Below are 13,475 nucleotides of genomic sequence, written 5' to 3' on the forward strand. Positions count from 1 at the left end.
ACTGTAATGTTCTCTAAGTACCAATCTGCTGCACTTATATGCAATACGAATAATATTATGCATATTACTTGTAGGCGCTTATTGAATTGAAAATAATTTAGTACTCTATGAAATTTATTATGTCTGACTGAGCATATATTACTGTAAATATAACATGTATACAAATTGCCTATGTGCAGCGTGTATATATGTATCTTAATTACTAAATGTATGTGTACAGGGCACTGCACATAAAGTTGCTTAATTTTGTCATTAATTTATATAAATGTTTTGATTATTATGTCAGGCAGCCTAGATTTTAACTCTATAAGTAATAACAAGATTCCATTTTTTAATGCAGAACAAATTGGTAAATATTAGTCGCTATCAGCATCATACCAGGATATAATATTATCCAAGTATAACTCAACAACTTTACTTACGTTAAATTTTTTGTTTAACCTTCGATATAAATGAAAAAAGTTATCAATTCTTGGCAAGAAACGTTTTGTTTATTTATACTTAAGTCGAAAAACGTGTTTGACCAGTCGGTGTAGAAACATAAACAAAAGTAACATCTTAAAATACTTTATAATACCATTATTGTTTACAGAATTAATTTATTTGTATACCTAACTTAAAAATATTTCTAATTAACGTTATAATGTTCTCTATCTATCGTTATTTCCAAACCACTCGAGGAATGGCAGAACGGAGCGTCAGAACACAGCCACTTCATAATTAATATAAATAACAGTCTATGAGTGTCACTCGCCCGCGCAGGGAAGATGCGCTCGAGCGCACAGGAGGCGGGCTCGCCGCCGGCGAGTATAGCATCAGCGCGGCCTTGACATTTGAGGCGCGGGCGACGCGGGCGCAGGCCACTAGCCCCAGCGGCGGACGCGGTAGAAGCGCGCCACCGGCAGGTACGGGTACCGCGCGGGCACCTGCACGTTCTCCAGATTGTACCCACGCCGCCGCCTCACCAGCTCCTCGCTCACATCGTTCCCAAGATCCCTTTTCGCCGGCCTCACGATTTTCACCACATTCGATTCTAACAACACGTCATCTGCGATCACCGCCTCCTCGGGTCTATGTTTCGTCACGAGCTTCGCTCTGTTCTTTTGGGCCGCCAGGTACTCGTCGTTGAGCACGTAGTCCAAAAGCTTTGGCACTTGGTTGTATCGCGTGGCATCGATCTCCCGCTCGTAGCCGAGCCGGTCCCGGGGAACCGCCGCGGCGAGCGCGACGATGAGCGCGGACGCGAGCGCTAGGTATGCGTGCATTTTACGTTGTGTGCGTCGACTGTTTGAGCCGCGCGCGATCAACACACACTTTATATATGCGAGTGATCGACACCATTCGTTCCAAATTTGAGTGTGTATTTTTTGTGATCGACATAAGCCGGGGGCGCTCTTGAACTTGATATCGGATGAGGCTGAGATGCAGGTGCGCTACGTCTAGCGGGATTTCGTGTCCATTGGAGCGGTCGGGTCGTGTCCAAGCTCGAGTAGGTACTGCAATTACTTGTATAATTTGATGCACCGCAGCGCACCGGTGGCTACAAACCTACGAACGCTCATGAACCTTGTTCCACATACATTAGCCGACATTACCCGACGTGGCTCTCGACTTTACAAGGTGACCACCACGGCGTATAACATGCTTATCATTATCATGTTGTTTACTCCTTGCCCTGTCTTTAATATTGCCTTTGAACACATAACAGTAAAAAATTATGATATAGCAAATTACACCTTAATCAACTTGTACCTAATACCATAGCAGAATTATTTGACATCAGTTGGGCGTAGGCTATTAGGTACCAGCTTATAATGATCAGCAGAACATGTCTTGCTTTAAATACTGTTAAAAAGTAGGAAGAGTTTACTAGATAGGTAGGTAAAAAAACCGAACTAAACAAAACTAAACTGAAGGGGCTTTAACGTTAATTTGTTCGCTTTACTGGGGAGATAATCAGCACAAATTGCCCATTTACATAGTACACGACTCGTTCAAGGATATCTGTCGTCTTATTTAAAACATTTATGGATGAATACTTATTACGTTAGAACAGCGTTATTATGATGGGTTACCACAAAAAATACGTAGCACTTATTAAAGCTGACGTCACGAATATGCAGGTTTCGATCACTATACCATGTTGTACCGTTAAGTTATTATCTGCTAATTGGTCAATAATGATCAATAATTGAGCAATGTTGATTTACTTGCTGACTACTTCCATTGTAGCTTTAATATGCTCTATTTGCATTTTAATGACGCTATGAATACTTCCTTCCGAATTAATAAATGTAGTAGCAACTTAAATTAAAATACGAATGTCTTGTAAGTTGCGTTTTATTTCTAGCTTTACTAGTGAGCATGGCGCGTTGGTCGCCGATGGTGTCAAAGACAGAGATGGTATAATTTATAAATTTCTCTAAAATAGTTTCTTGAATTTATAAAGGAACTTAATAAAGCACTTTCAATGCGATTTTTTCTGTCTTTTATGCGCGTTTAAGAGATTTTAAGAGAGAGCTTTATTTATTAACATAGGCGATAAGATTTCGTGTCAGGTATTATGCATCGTTTTCAAATGCCCAGATTCATTTATATGTATATCGAAATTGAAATTGTGTTTGAATGATAGGTAGAAATAGAAAGCCAAACAGACGAGTTTATCCGGAACCAAAATTCGAGGTCATCTTCGAATACATGTACTTAATATAGAAAACCAGAATAAATAGCGGAAGCCATGAGTTACCAACCTTCTGAGATTTGTTGGTCAGGTAATGATCTGTGTTTATTACAGTAATAACATGTAACTTGAATAAGTAACCGCTAAAAATTAAATTTTAAAATTGTAACAATTCTTGTTGATAAAGTCTATTTAAAAAAAGTGCAAATAGTTAAGTTATGTAAGCAATTTTACAGATTTAGGCATTACGTCTATAAGTATAAGTGAATAAAACTCAGGAGGTTGTGTTGTTTCAAGTTCAGGAAAAACCCTATTGAAGAAAGTCCATCTCTATCACTCGTGGAGCATTCCAGTGATAAGGATGCAGATAGTCAATTTTCCAATTTTGATGTTTTGATGTTGTTGAGCTGGGCGTCCTAAATAAGGTGAAGCGATACTTCACACCTGGACAGCTTCTAACACTTTATAAAGCTCAAGTCCGATCGTGTATGGAGTATTGCAGCCACCTGTGGGACGGCTCAGCTAAATATCAACTCGCCGCTTTAGACTCAGTGGATGTTCCCGGTAGCCCCCCAGATCTAGCAAACGCAAACAGGGCTATAACCGCGAAAATTTAATTCGCAAATTGCGGGCATCTTTTTCTGTCACTCTAATTACGATATGACAGCCTTCCATGAGATGTGCCAATTAGGCGCCCAATCTGAGGGCCTACCGAGAACACCGACGTTTGCATCTTTCATCTTTGTCTTTGTCTTTGGCATCTTTGTCTTTTATTCCAATTAAGCCGTAATTAGAGTTACAGAGAAAGATGCCCGCAATTTGTAAACTTTGGTGTTCGCGGTAGATCATCTGAAGCAAACATGCGTTGTTGTATGTTGTATGTCAGGACATGCACAGTCGTAACCTGCATGACATGTAAGTAACATAAAAACTTGTAGTCAAGGGAATTATAATAAACCATAGCATATTTAAACCTAACATTAAGCAAATTAAGTGATATCAAGCACGTGTTCTTAATTTAATTGCGTTTAGGCCTTGCTATACTAATATCATTATAAATCAAGTCTAAAACTGGTTTCGATTATTTATATGCACATTTAATTAAATGAGGCGTGAGAGATTTACTTCTACGAGATGCGCTGTCAGTATTAGCCGAAACAAAATTATATTGAATAGGTAATACCTACTCTTAATTTTTTGAGATGGCTTCTTCTCCAATTTTGTTTTAATTTTATACAAGTGATCCTCGTAAACAGAATACTAAGAGCAAATCAAGATTACCTTAAAACAATATTCAGGGCCAAGTACATGTACAATGATATTTCCAAAATGTTACATAATGTGTCATTTGTTTTAATAATACCTATATGTATCACATAAAAAATATTTGCAGAATTAAATTAAATTCCCTTTGTTATTGTTGAAGACCTATTAAAATTATATGTAATTCACAAATCACAAGTCCATGTGTGTATTTTGTAACTTTTTCAGTGGCTTACCACGGTTCGAACTCTAACTTATATAATTATGAAAATTAAGGCCGAGCATATTATAAATGTATCAAAATAGTTACCACTTTAGTACGATTGTATTTACATAGTAATGAGGTTTATCATGTAGTAAAACCGCGGAAATAACTTGGAAGTAAACGGAAGTTGCTCGATCTGAAACTCAATGTAAGTAGGTAGGTACTAGAGGCGTATTTGCGTCTCTCAAGGCAAATCTGAATACCCGCGCAGCTGTATTTATTCGGCTACGGCTTCTGAAATGAGGCAACATTTAGCGACACCCAATGAATTTCGAATTTGGTTCAAATTTAATCTGAACATGAGTGCGCTACGTGTTTTACGCATTTGTTTTTATGTGCGGGCATTATAACAGCTATAAAATAGCGAAATTGGAGTTAAGGTTTTTTTATTTATATAAATCATGCGTTTTCTTGAGACAGAATACTTAGAATTTTCGCTTTTTCCGCAAAATAATACCTAGCAGCATTTTTGTTTATTTACTGTAGATATTTAAAATCTTTATAAAATTTATCAGACTCCCCGTGAAGCTTCTCAATTGTGTTTAATTTGTAAATTAATCTCAGACTCGACGATTTGAAGTGATCGTTTTTGCGTCTCAGTCAACGATTCAAATTGACTTCGATAGTCAAGGAAATGCAAATTTGAAGACCCTGTCGCTTAATCAGAATTAATCTAAAGGAAACTCTTTCGCAGATTTATATCTTTTCTAAATATGTCTTAAATTGAATACAAAATTTAAATATATAAAAAACAATTTAAATACAGTTAATAAACGGTTTTCTATAAAATTCCCTCCAATAACTAAACGCATAGTTCATGAGCTAAGTACCTACAGCTAAAAATAAATCTGGCAAAAATCTGTTACGTGTAGATACTTTAGATTATGCAGGTAATCTACGCAGTACATGACTGTATTCGCTAGGTGCACGACTGGTGCTGCCCTCATTTTGGCAGACTTTCTACGTTAAATCTTATGGAGTAAAATTAGTTCAAGCGGCTGCCGCTAGTACTAATGTCAGACATTCCATAAGATTACCTGTGTTTGTGACGATCAGCGCCACTTCCCCCTCCACCGACTGCGCACCTTGCCAATAAGATAATATTAAAATAATTAATAAATGATTGACTTCTTCTTCTTCTTCTTCCTCGCGTTGTCCCGGCATTTTGGCCACGGCTCATGGGAGCCTGGGGTCCGCTTGGCAACTAATCCCAGGAATTGGCGTAGGCACTCGTTTTTACAAAAGCGACTGCCATCTGACCTTCCAACCCAGAGGGTAAACTAGGCCTTATTAGGATTATGCCGGTTTCCTCACGATGTTTTCCTTCACTGAAAAGCGTCTGGTAAATATCAAATGATATTTCGTACATAAGTTCCGAAAAACTCATTGGTACGATCCGGGGTTTGAACCCGCGACCTCCGGATTGCAAGTCACATGCTCTTACCGCTAGGCCACCAGCGCTTCAACTGATTGACTATATTCCAGAAAAAAGTCCTAGTCGGTTAACAGTGAGCGTTAGAAACTCATTCCAGTACTTAAAAATACTTATCATTATTATACACACCGCCGAGTACACTTAAACCGAAAGTAGACCATTTGGACTAAGTGCTAAGATGTTAGTGGCTCAATAGAACTTGAGCGGATTATGAGCGATCTCTTGCTGACTTATACACATTCCTACTACACTAGCACTAGTACAGTCGGCAGCAATAGTTGCTAAGCGGGCGAGGTGTTAAAAATGATCTTGACGCGACTTTATTGTTAAGAGAATAAGAGCGCGTCAAGGTAATTTTGAACACCTCGCCCGCTTAGCAACTTCTGCTGCTGACTGTAGCACTGTTCATTTGATAGTGATAATATTGATAATATTTACCAAATACGCACTTACGTTGCCGACACATTTTCATGGATTGCAACGTGTCGAGCTTCCGAATTTCAAGCATACACATATAGGGATGCATAAGACCGCTCATGTTCCGTGATTTCATACATAAGTGGTAAGCTGTCGTGTACATCAACGGAGCCTTGCAGGCCAATTCGAGTTTTAGTTATTAGATCTGATTCCAATAATGATACTGATCTGTCAAAGTGACATTTCTTCAACCAAAAACGTTACTTTTGACACTATAAGATCAGTATCATATCAGAATGAGACCTAATAACTAAAACTCGAATGACCCGTTAGACTGATGCGTAATATTAGCGGTGGCAAGATGTTTCTGTACAATGCTCACCAAACGACACCCGCGCAAGGACCCGCGGACAATGCGTGTAACGATAACGTCCCTCTTCCGCGTTAGCTCGTTCCGCATTTAATCACACCAGCATCGTTCAGAATATTAATATTCTTCAACCAAATTCGATTAACTCAATACACATTACCTTTGTATATTGAACGTGCCGTGGTCGTGGTGTCTTCAAATTCAGTATACTTTAGAACTGTCATACTAACATTATAAAAGTAAAATATAGAGTCCGTCTTAAGAAGCTACATTTTCATCGATTTGAATAGAAACAAGTTAAGTGGTGTCATTATAAACGTCATATTATCATTTGACTTTAATAATGACATGGCCACACTTTGTCATTGCAAATGCAATGCAGAGTTAACTTGGTCCGCCTCTAGTAAGGCTGTTTTTCGTCAATAGTTAAATACGGCTTAGAAACTATTATAACACATACCCTAAGAGGGTATATGTATTGGCATTGGGGTGTGAAAATTTGTGCCATGAACGAGTTTCATACGAACTATTTCCCTCGAAATATTTTCTTTCGGAGTCAACTAAAACTTGATTTACGTTATACGACGAATACAAAAATGATTTACGTTTTTAGGGGTCCGTAGCCAAATGGCAAAAAACGGAACCCTTATGGATTCGTCATATCTGTCTGTCTGTCTGTCTGTCTGTCTGTCCGTCTGTCTGTCCGTCCGTATGTCACAGCCACTTTTTTCCGAAACTATAAGAACTATACTGTTGAAACTTGGTAAGTAGATGTATTCTGTGAACCGCATTAAGATTTTCACACAAAAATAGAAAAAAAAAACAATAAATTTTGGGGGTTCCCGATACTTAGAACTGAAACTTAAAATTTTTTTTTCATCAAACCCATACGTGTGGGGTATCTATGGATAGGTTTCAAACATGATATTGAGGTTTCTAATAAAAAAAATTTCTAAACTGAATAGTTTGCGCGAAAGACACTTCCAAAGTGGTAAAATGTGTGTCCCTGTAACTTCTAAAATAAGAGAATGATAAAACTAAAAAAAATATAATTATGATGTACATTACCATGCAAACTTCCACCGAAAATTGGTTTGAACGAGATCTAGTAAGTAGTTTTTTTTTAATACGTCATAAATCCCCTAAATACGGAACCCTTCATGGGCGAGTCCGACTCGCACTTGGCCGCTTTTTACTTAGGTGCTTTTGCTCGCTCAAGTGTTTTTGATGGGTTAATACTTACCTACCGAAATTTGTCAGCTTTCGGTACTTTGTAAATATAATAATAGAAACCTTAAATGGTATTTATCCGACCCATTAGTGAACACATTCAAAACCTCGCGCTTTGATCTTTATATGACGATAATTTGAGTAGGTATATTATGTTTAACAATTTTATAAAATACTTAAATGAATAATCGATGAGTTTGTTTGATGTTCAAGTTATTTATAGTGTCTTGTTTAATTATTGTATTTTAGGAAATATTGATATTACTTGAATTCATTATTAATAGATTTCACTTCGCAGTCGCTAAAGGAAAGTGATCAAGTGGTCCGGTGGTCGAGGAAATTGAACCAGAAATCCTACATAGGGGCTTATTTGATTAATGATGTTATATTGCACTGACAGTGGGCTGAAGGTCGATATTGATAAGAACTATGCGAAATAAATAAAATAATATCGTACTCATAGTTCGAGCACTCCTAGTTTCTTTGGAATCGAATCGCCTTGAGCAGTTTATTGTGCAACGAAAACCCACTATAATTTTATGCCCCTAAAAATTTAATCCGACTAAATTTCTTAGAAATATTCGTCTCAAATAATAACTACGAGTATACACATTGGGCTAGCGTGGGGACTATAGCCCAAGCCCTCTCGCGCATGAGAGGAGGCCTGTGCCCAGCAGTGGGACGTATATGTATAGGCTCAAATTATTATTTATTAATTATTATATCTACTATGGGTAACCGCTTTGGTTGGACGGGTTGGGTTGGTGCTCGGCTGCTTGTCCTCGAGTGTCACCGGCACCGGTCATTGCTTCCTGATCAGCGGCCTGATGATGTCTCACTGCGTTTGCGTAACGTCACCATGCATTATTCATCACATAACCGGCACGATGCCGCTATTATCCTTTGTTCTCCAGTAATTTCATCTCACAATGCTAATACGCTTATCATCGTTTTGTTGCGTGCCGTCGGTGTATTTATTCTATTACAATTGTTCTGTTAAAAGTTGACGCTCGCGTCAACTTTTTATTGGAGTAATTTATATTTTTTTATAAGTAAACATTTTAATGTGGATCTGACTTACAAATTTACTAAGTTTGAATTTCTCTACCTACACTATAGCGAAGGGCGCTTAAGTACTTCTGAGTAAGAAAGCCATGAAAATAAAAATATATGATAATAAATAAAATAAAATATATGATATTTATGATTCATAATTATAAGATATTTTTTAATTTTCTGAGGTAGGTCCGTGGCTTCCTTGAATCCAAATGGATAAATCAACTCAGTGCCTTTTTCGAATAGATAGCTCGTTGTTGTTTGAGGTACCCATGCGTCCTAATGTCAGATAGTCGATCCATAGTTAATCGATGTCTCTTTGTTTTTATAGTTTTATATCTGAAAGATTTCGACTGTATTTCAATTATGGTTCTATTTACAAAATCTTTACCAGAGTCCACAGTTCCTTATAATGCTGCTTTACGTCTGATTCTTCTAGAAGTCTAAACGTAAGTTGTTGCAGATGCCATGGGATTCGTCTGAGGAGCAGACTGGCGCCCCTCACATGCGCATCCACGTGCAGCGCGTGTTCGCCATCCCCGCGCCGCACAACATGCCGCAGGACAACATGGGCCCCTTCGCGCCGCCGCCGCCACCCCAGCAACAGGACCACAATGAGGTAAAACTTTTCTCTTCTTCCTCACCTACTGCTTTGGAGCGCAGAATCCGTTAACGAGTTTGTTGTTATTTCGTTTGTACTAATTGTCTGATTGCCGCTTCTATCTTAAAAATATATTTTGTTTTATATTACTATCTGTGAAACTCTATCGAACTTATATATTGGTGCAAGCGAAATTACAAAAAGTGAAAAGCGTCCACGGGTTTTGTCCTTTACAGTAGGTACCGAATTCCGATATTATTTTAAAATCAATGGAAAAATCCTGCTACTACGGCTACCGACTGCAGGAGGAAATTAATCTAAAATCATACCAACAGGCGGTGCGTAATCGTTGTGTGGTTGAACGCCCTGCAAACTGCGAAAGTTGTTATGGTAAGCCGTGGGAGTCATTTTTAGGGTTCCATTACCCGAATTCGACTTAGAATTAATATGATAATCACTTGAACGCCGTTATCATTGAGGCTTATCTTTAAGCCAATCACAAATAATCATAATGTATCTCTTAGTTACTTAAAGGTTAGCTGGAAGAGATCCCTTAACGGGATAAGTTCGCCTTTGTACACATTTACTGGATTATCTCTGTGTTATGTACTTGTTTTGTGCAATAAAGTGTTTACTACTACTACTACTACTACTACAAATAATCAAGGTTTAGATCAGTTCCTCATACAATTTCAAGATTGCAAAAACGGATAGGAACATTAATACTGTGCATCCGGTTATTTGTGACAAAACTTTATAAAGACTAGAATAATATAAGTCATTAAACTATTCCAACAAAGGCTTGTTAATAAGAATTAAATTTAATGCATCATTCAGGACGTATAAGTGCCTACCTACTTGTAATCTACTTATTTACTTGAATTCGCCTTGTCAAAAATAAATTTAAATTCCGTCGCAGGCTTCGTGTTGACTTATTTTAGCACCCTTTCTTCTACTTCATAAAGTGGCATCCAAGGCTTACAAACTATAGAAAGGGGAAAACTATTCTTTGAAGTTTCTTAAATTTACTTTTTTCTGTTTTTAAAACATTTATTCAGGACATTAAGATGAAGGAGGTCAAATCTTTTCGCTGAGAATATTTAGCGCGTAGAGCCGTAGACACAAAACGTTAGGTTAGGCTAGTTAAGTAAATATTTCGTCCTTACAATGCATGCTCAATGCATTCTTGGTATTTTTATGTCATTCCGGTGTACTCAATTTTAATTTTAGATATTATTTTAGAAATTGCTGCGTATCTTCCTTTCATATGTTTTTTAGCCGTAATATTCAGATATGGAAGGAGTAAACTGCCATTTGCGTGCGTGTGTACTTAACATTTTTTTTTTCATAGTACAATCTACATTTTATTTTATTTTATATAAAGTAGGTATATATTAAATTACCCTATTACTTAGGTACATGTTATCTTACATTTTTAAAGCAAATAAATGGAAGTAAATGAAATGCCAGTGAGTAGTTAAGAACCGTTATACCGAGACGCTTCTTCATTCCCCGGTGACTTCTACCAATTTTTTTTCCATAAGAAAGTTGATTTTGGGTTTAGGCTTGGGCACAGTGGGTCACCTTGTGTTTAAGCTCAAACCTTGGGGCTTTTAGCCAGGCCATATGCTACCTAATTATGTGACTAATCGTTGATTTCTTTACTGATATAAACGTTTATTTTCAAGTATGTAATTGTGTATTTTTCATTGTTAGATTAGAGATATCTGTGTGTTGTTGTATTCATTATGCATTTTACACGGTAGTTGCCTAATATGCCTACTAATCTTCAATATTTCAAGTTCCAACTTAGGGCGATTGTGCACTACAATGAATTTTACTGTCCGGCAGTCCGAGTTTTTACGGTCCGATATGGCACGCCGTTAAATATATATAGTAGCTTGTGCACTAGACGTAATTTTACCGTCCGACATTTTACTTTTCCCCATTCCGGACAGTTTTTTTCCGGTCCGAGATGACAGCCATGAAAAACGTATTTATGCTTGTGCACTGCGTCTGGAATTAGTATAATTCATGACTTGGCCGAGCGGGGGCGGGCCTCTCTTTTAGTAAAAAGACGGACAAGTGCACAAGCCAATCATCCGTTTTTTTCATGACACTGCGCCGCACCTGCGAGTAAAACGACGGACAAGTGCACAAGCCAATCATCCGTTTTTTTCATGCCATATCGGACCATGAAAACTCGGACTGCCGGACAGTAAAATTCATTGTAGTGCACAATCGCCCTTACGTACACAGTCCGTAGTTTGACCTTTACTTAATACTAGGAATGTATGAAATTATCCGGATCTGGATCCGTATCCACTGATCTTCCTATACATTTCGGATCCGTCGTGCAAAGCCTACTTAATACATATCTACTCTGTATTCATTTTAAAAGAAGCTTTTCATAAACGTGTCGCAGCGTACAACTAAGTTTACACGTCATATCTATTATTGTGATTATGTTCTTAAGTCTGCCAATGCTAATTTATTAAAATAATCTTGTTTGCTTAAGAATTGAATGATTGGTAGATGTATCTTGGTAGGTATTTAAAACTTGTATTTTTTTGGAAATGTACTTACATTGCGATAGATTGAGTAAATTTATTAGCTAAACATTATAATATTTTTAACAGATTAGTACTAACTTTGGGGGGCGAAAAATCGATCTAGCTAGGTCTTATCTCTGGAAAAACGCGCATTTTTGATGTTTATATGTTTCCGAGATTTCTCCCAGATATTATTATATTAATTAATTGCGTAATTTAAACGTCTCGACAATGACCGATGTCTTCGATAATCTCGTCTTTTATTTTAGTAATTGCAAATAAATTGTTAATAAAGACGAAGGATTTCCCCTTTATAAATGTAATAATGAAATTAGTTTTACCGGAATATAATCGTTATAAAAGATAATAAGTATTAAGTACATCGAAGTCAGTGAAGCGTTTTCTCTCTGGAGGTTAAAGAACTCTCGACACTTGTTAGCATACGAATGCCGTGAATATTTACGTTCATTTACAAGCGCATTATATCAACGTACTTTCACAGACTCGTATCTCTCATTTATTTCATTGTGAATTGTGTTATATATTTCTCATGGTAAAGTTCATTGTACAGCTAACTTTTCATCGAGATACGAATGTGTCAGTGAGCTGACGATTAGAAGCTCGAGTGTTTTCAAGCATTATGTGCTCGCAATGAATGGTCTTTTACGATTAATAAAGTGTGTAATTATTCTGTGTCTCTGTCTCCGCAGCAACCCACCGTCCTTCACCAGTTCGTGCCGCAGTCCGCTCCTACGCAAGAATTAGAACAGCCTGAGGTAACAATATTAATTCGAGCCCTTTCAAAGAAGGTCGTTTGTAATTGATAACACGTGCATGTTAACATCGCTACTTCGCTACGCTTTATTTTACATTAGGCAGCCCCAAAAGAATAAAAAATACAGGATAAACATCCTAAACTATTATTAAAAAGTAAATATGTAAATAGGAAAATGTTATAATACCCTTTTAATTAACACATACATTTTAACAAAATGTTTAACTGGCTACTATCATAGCCAGCATTTGAGTATTTTACTTGTATAATGTTGTATTATTATTTTAATAATTTTTTTATTAAATTGTCAATGTGTAGTATACTATCCATCGCTTAAAAACACATTTTTCTACTGTAATACAAGCTTGTTTCCATACTTTTAGCCGGGAGTGTATGTATAAACTTTTTTGTTCAAGATATTGGGTACGGAATTATATTTTTCATGAGAAAAAATTAATTGCCAATAGTTACTAGCTCATATCTTAGACATGTGTTGCTGTCTGTTGATAACCCAGAGCTAGGTCGATTTATCGCCTTTGTAAACTTCTACATCAGATATTGTCATATTATCAAATTCATTACAGCCGCGTTTTCGTGAGCTCATACGACAAATTAATAAATATACATAGTTCATATTATTATGACATTATTATTTCCAGAGTATTTTGTGGCATTCCAATAACTAATCAAGAATGGTCTTTTTTCAACTATTTCCTATGGGCAGTAGACACCATAATTATTTTTAATGTTTGACCTCAGATGAAGTCCTCACTCCAGTTTGGACAAATCGGTCCGTAATCGACCAACTGATCAATAACATCAAATAACACT

At 37.0% G+C, this 13,475-nt stretch overlaps 2 protein-coding genes across 2 annotated transcripts in view; one reads left to right on the plus strand and one right to left on the minus strand.

The window, feature by feature from the left end:
• Positions 1–13,475, plus strand: part of LOC134651944 (uncharacterized) — an 86,520-nt gene that overhangs the window by 68,248 nt on the left and 4,797 nt on the right. The window contains exons 7-8 of the mRNA XM_063507072.1: positions 9,180–9,335; positions 12,580–12,645. Of these exons, the coding sequence (XP_063363142.1) occupies positions 9,180–9,335; positions 12,580–12,645 (222 nt within the window). The remainder of the gene's footprint in view (positions 1–9,179; positions 9,336–12,579; positions 12,646–13,475) is intronic.
• On the minus strand, positions 552–1,593 carry LOC134652453 (uncharacterized). Its single transcript, XM_063507642.1, has one exon. The coding sequence runs from the start codon at positions 1,263–1,265 to the stop codon at positions 864–866; it is 402 nt and encodes a 133-aa protein (XP_063363712.1). The 5' UTR covers positions 1,266–1,593; the 3' UTR covers positions 552–863.

Source organism: Cydia amplana, chromosome 11 (genome assembly GCF_948474715.1).
Source record: "Cydia amplana chromosome 11, ilCydAmpl1.1, whole genome shotgun sequence".
Lineage (NCBI taxonomy): Eukaryota > Metazoa > Arthropoda > Insecta > Lepidoptera > Tortricidae > Cydia > Cydia amplana.

Coding starts and splice junctions, on each gene's coding strand:
- LOC134652453 (XM_063507642.1), bottom strand. CDS start 1,265: ATGCACGCATACCTAGCGCTCGCGTCCGCGCTCATCGTCGCGCTCGCC.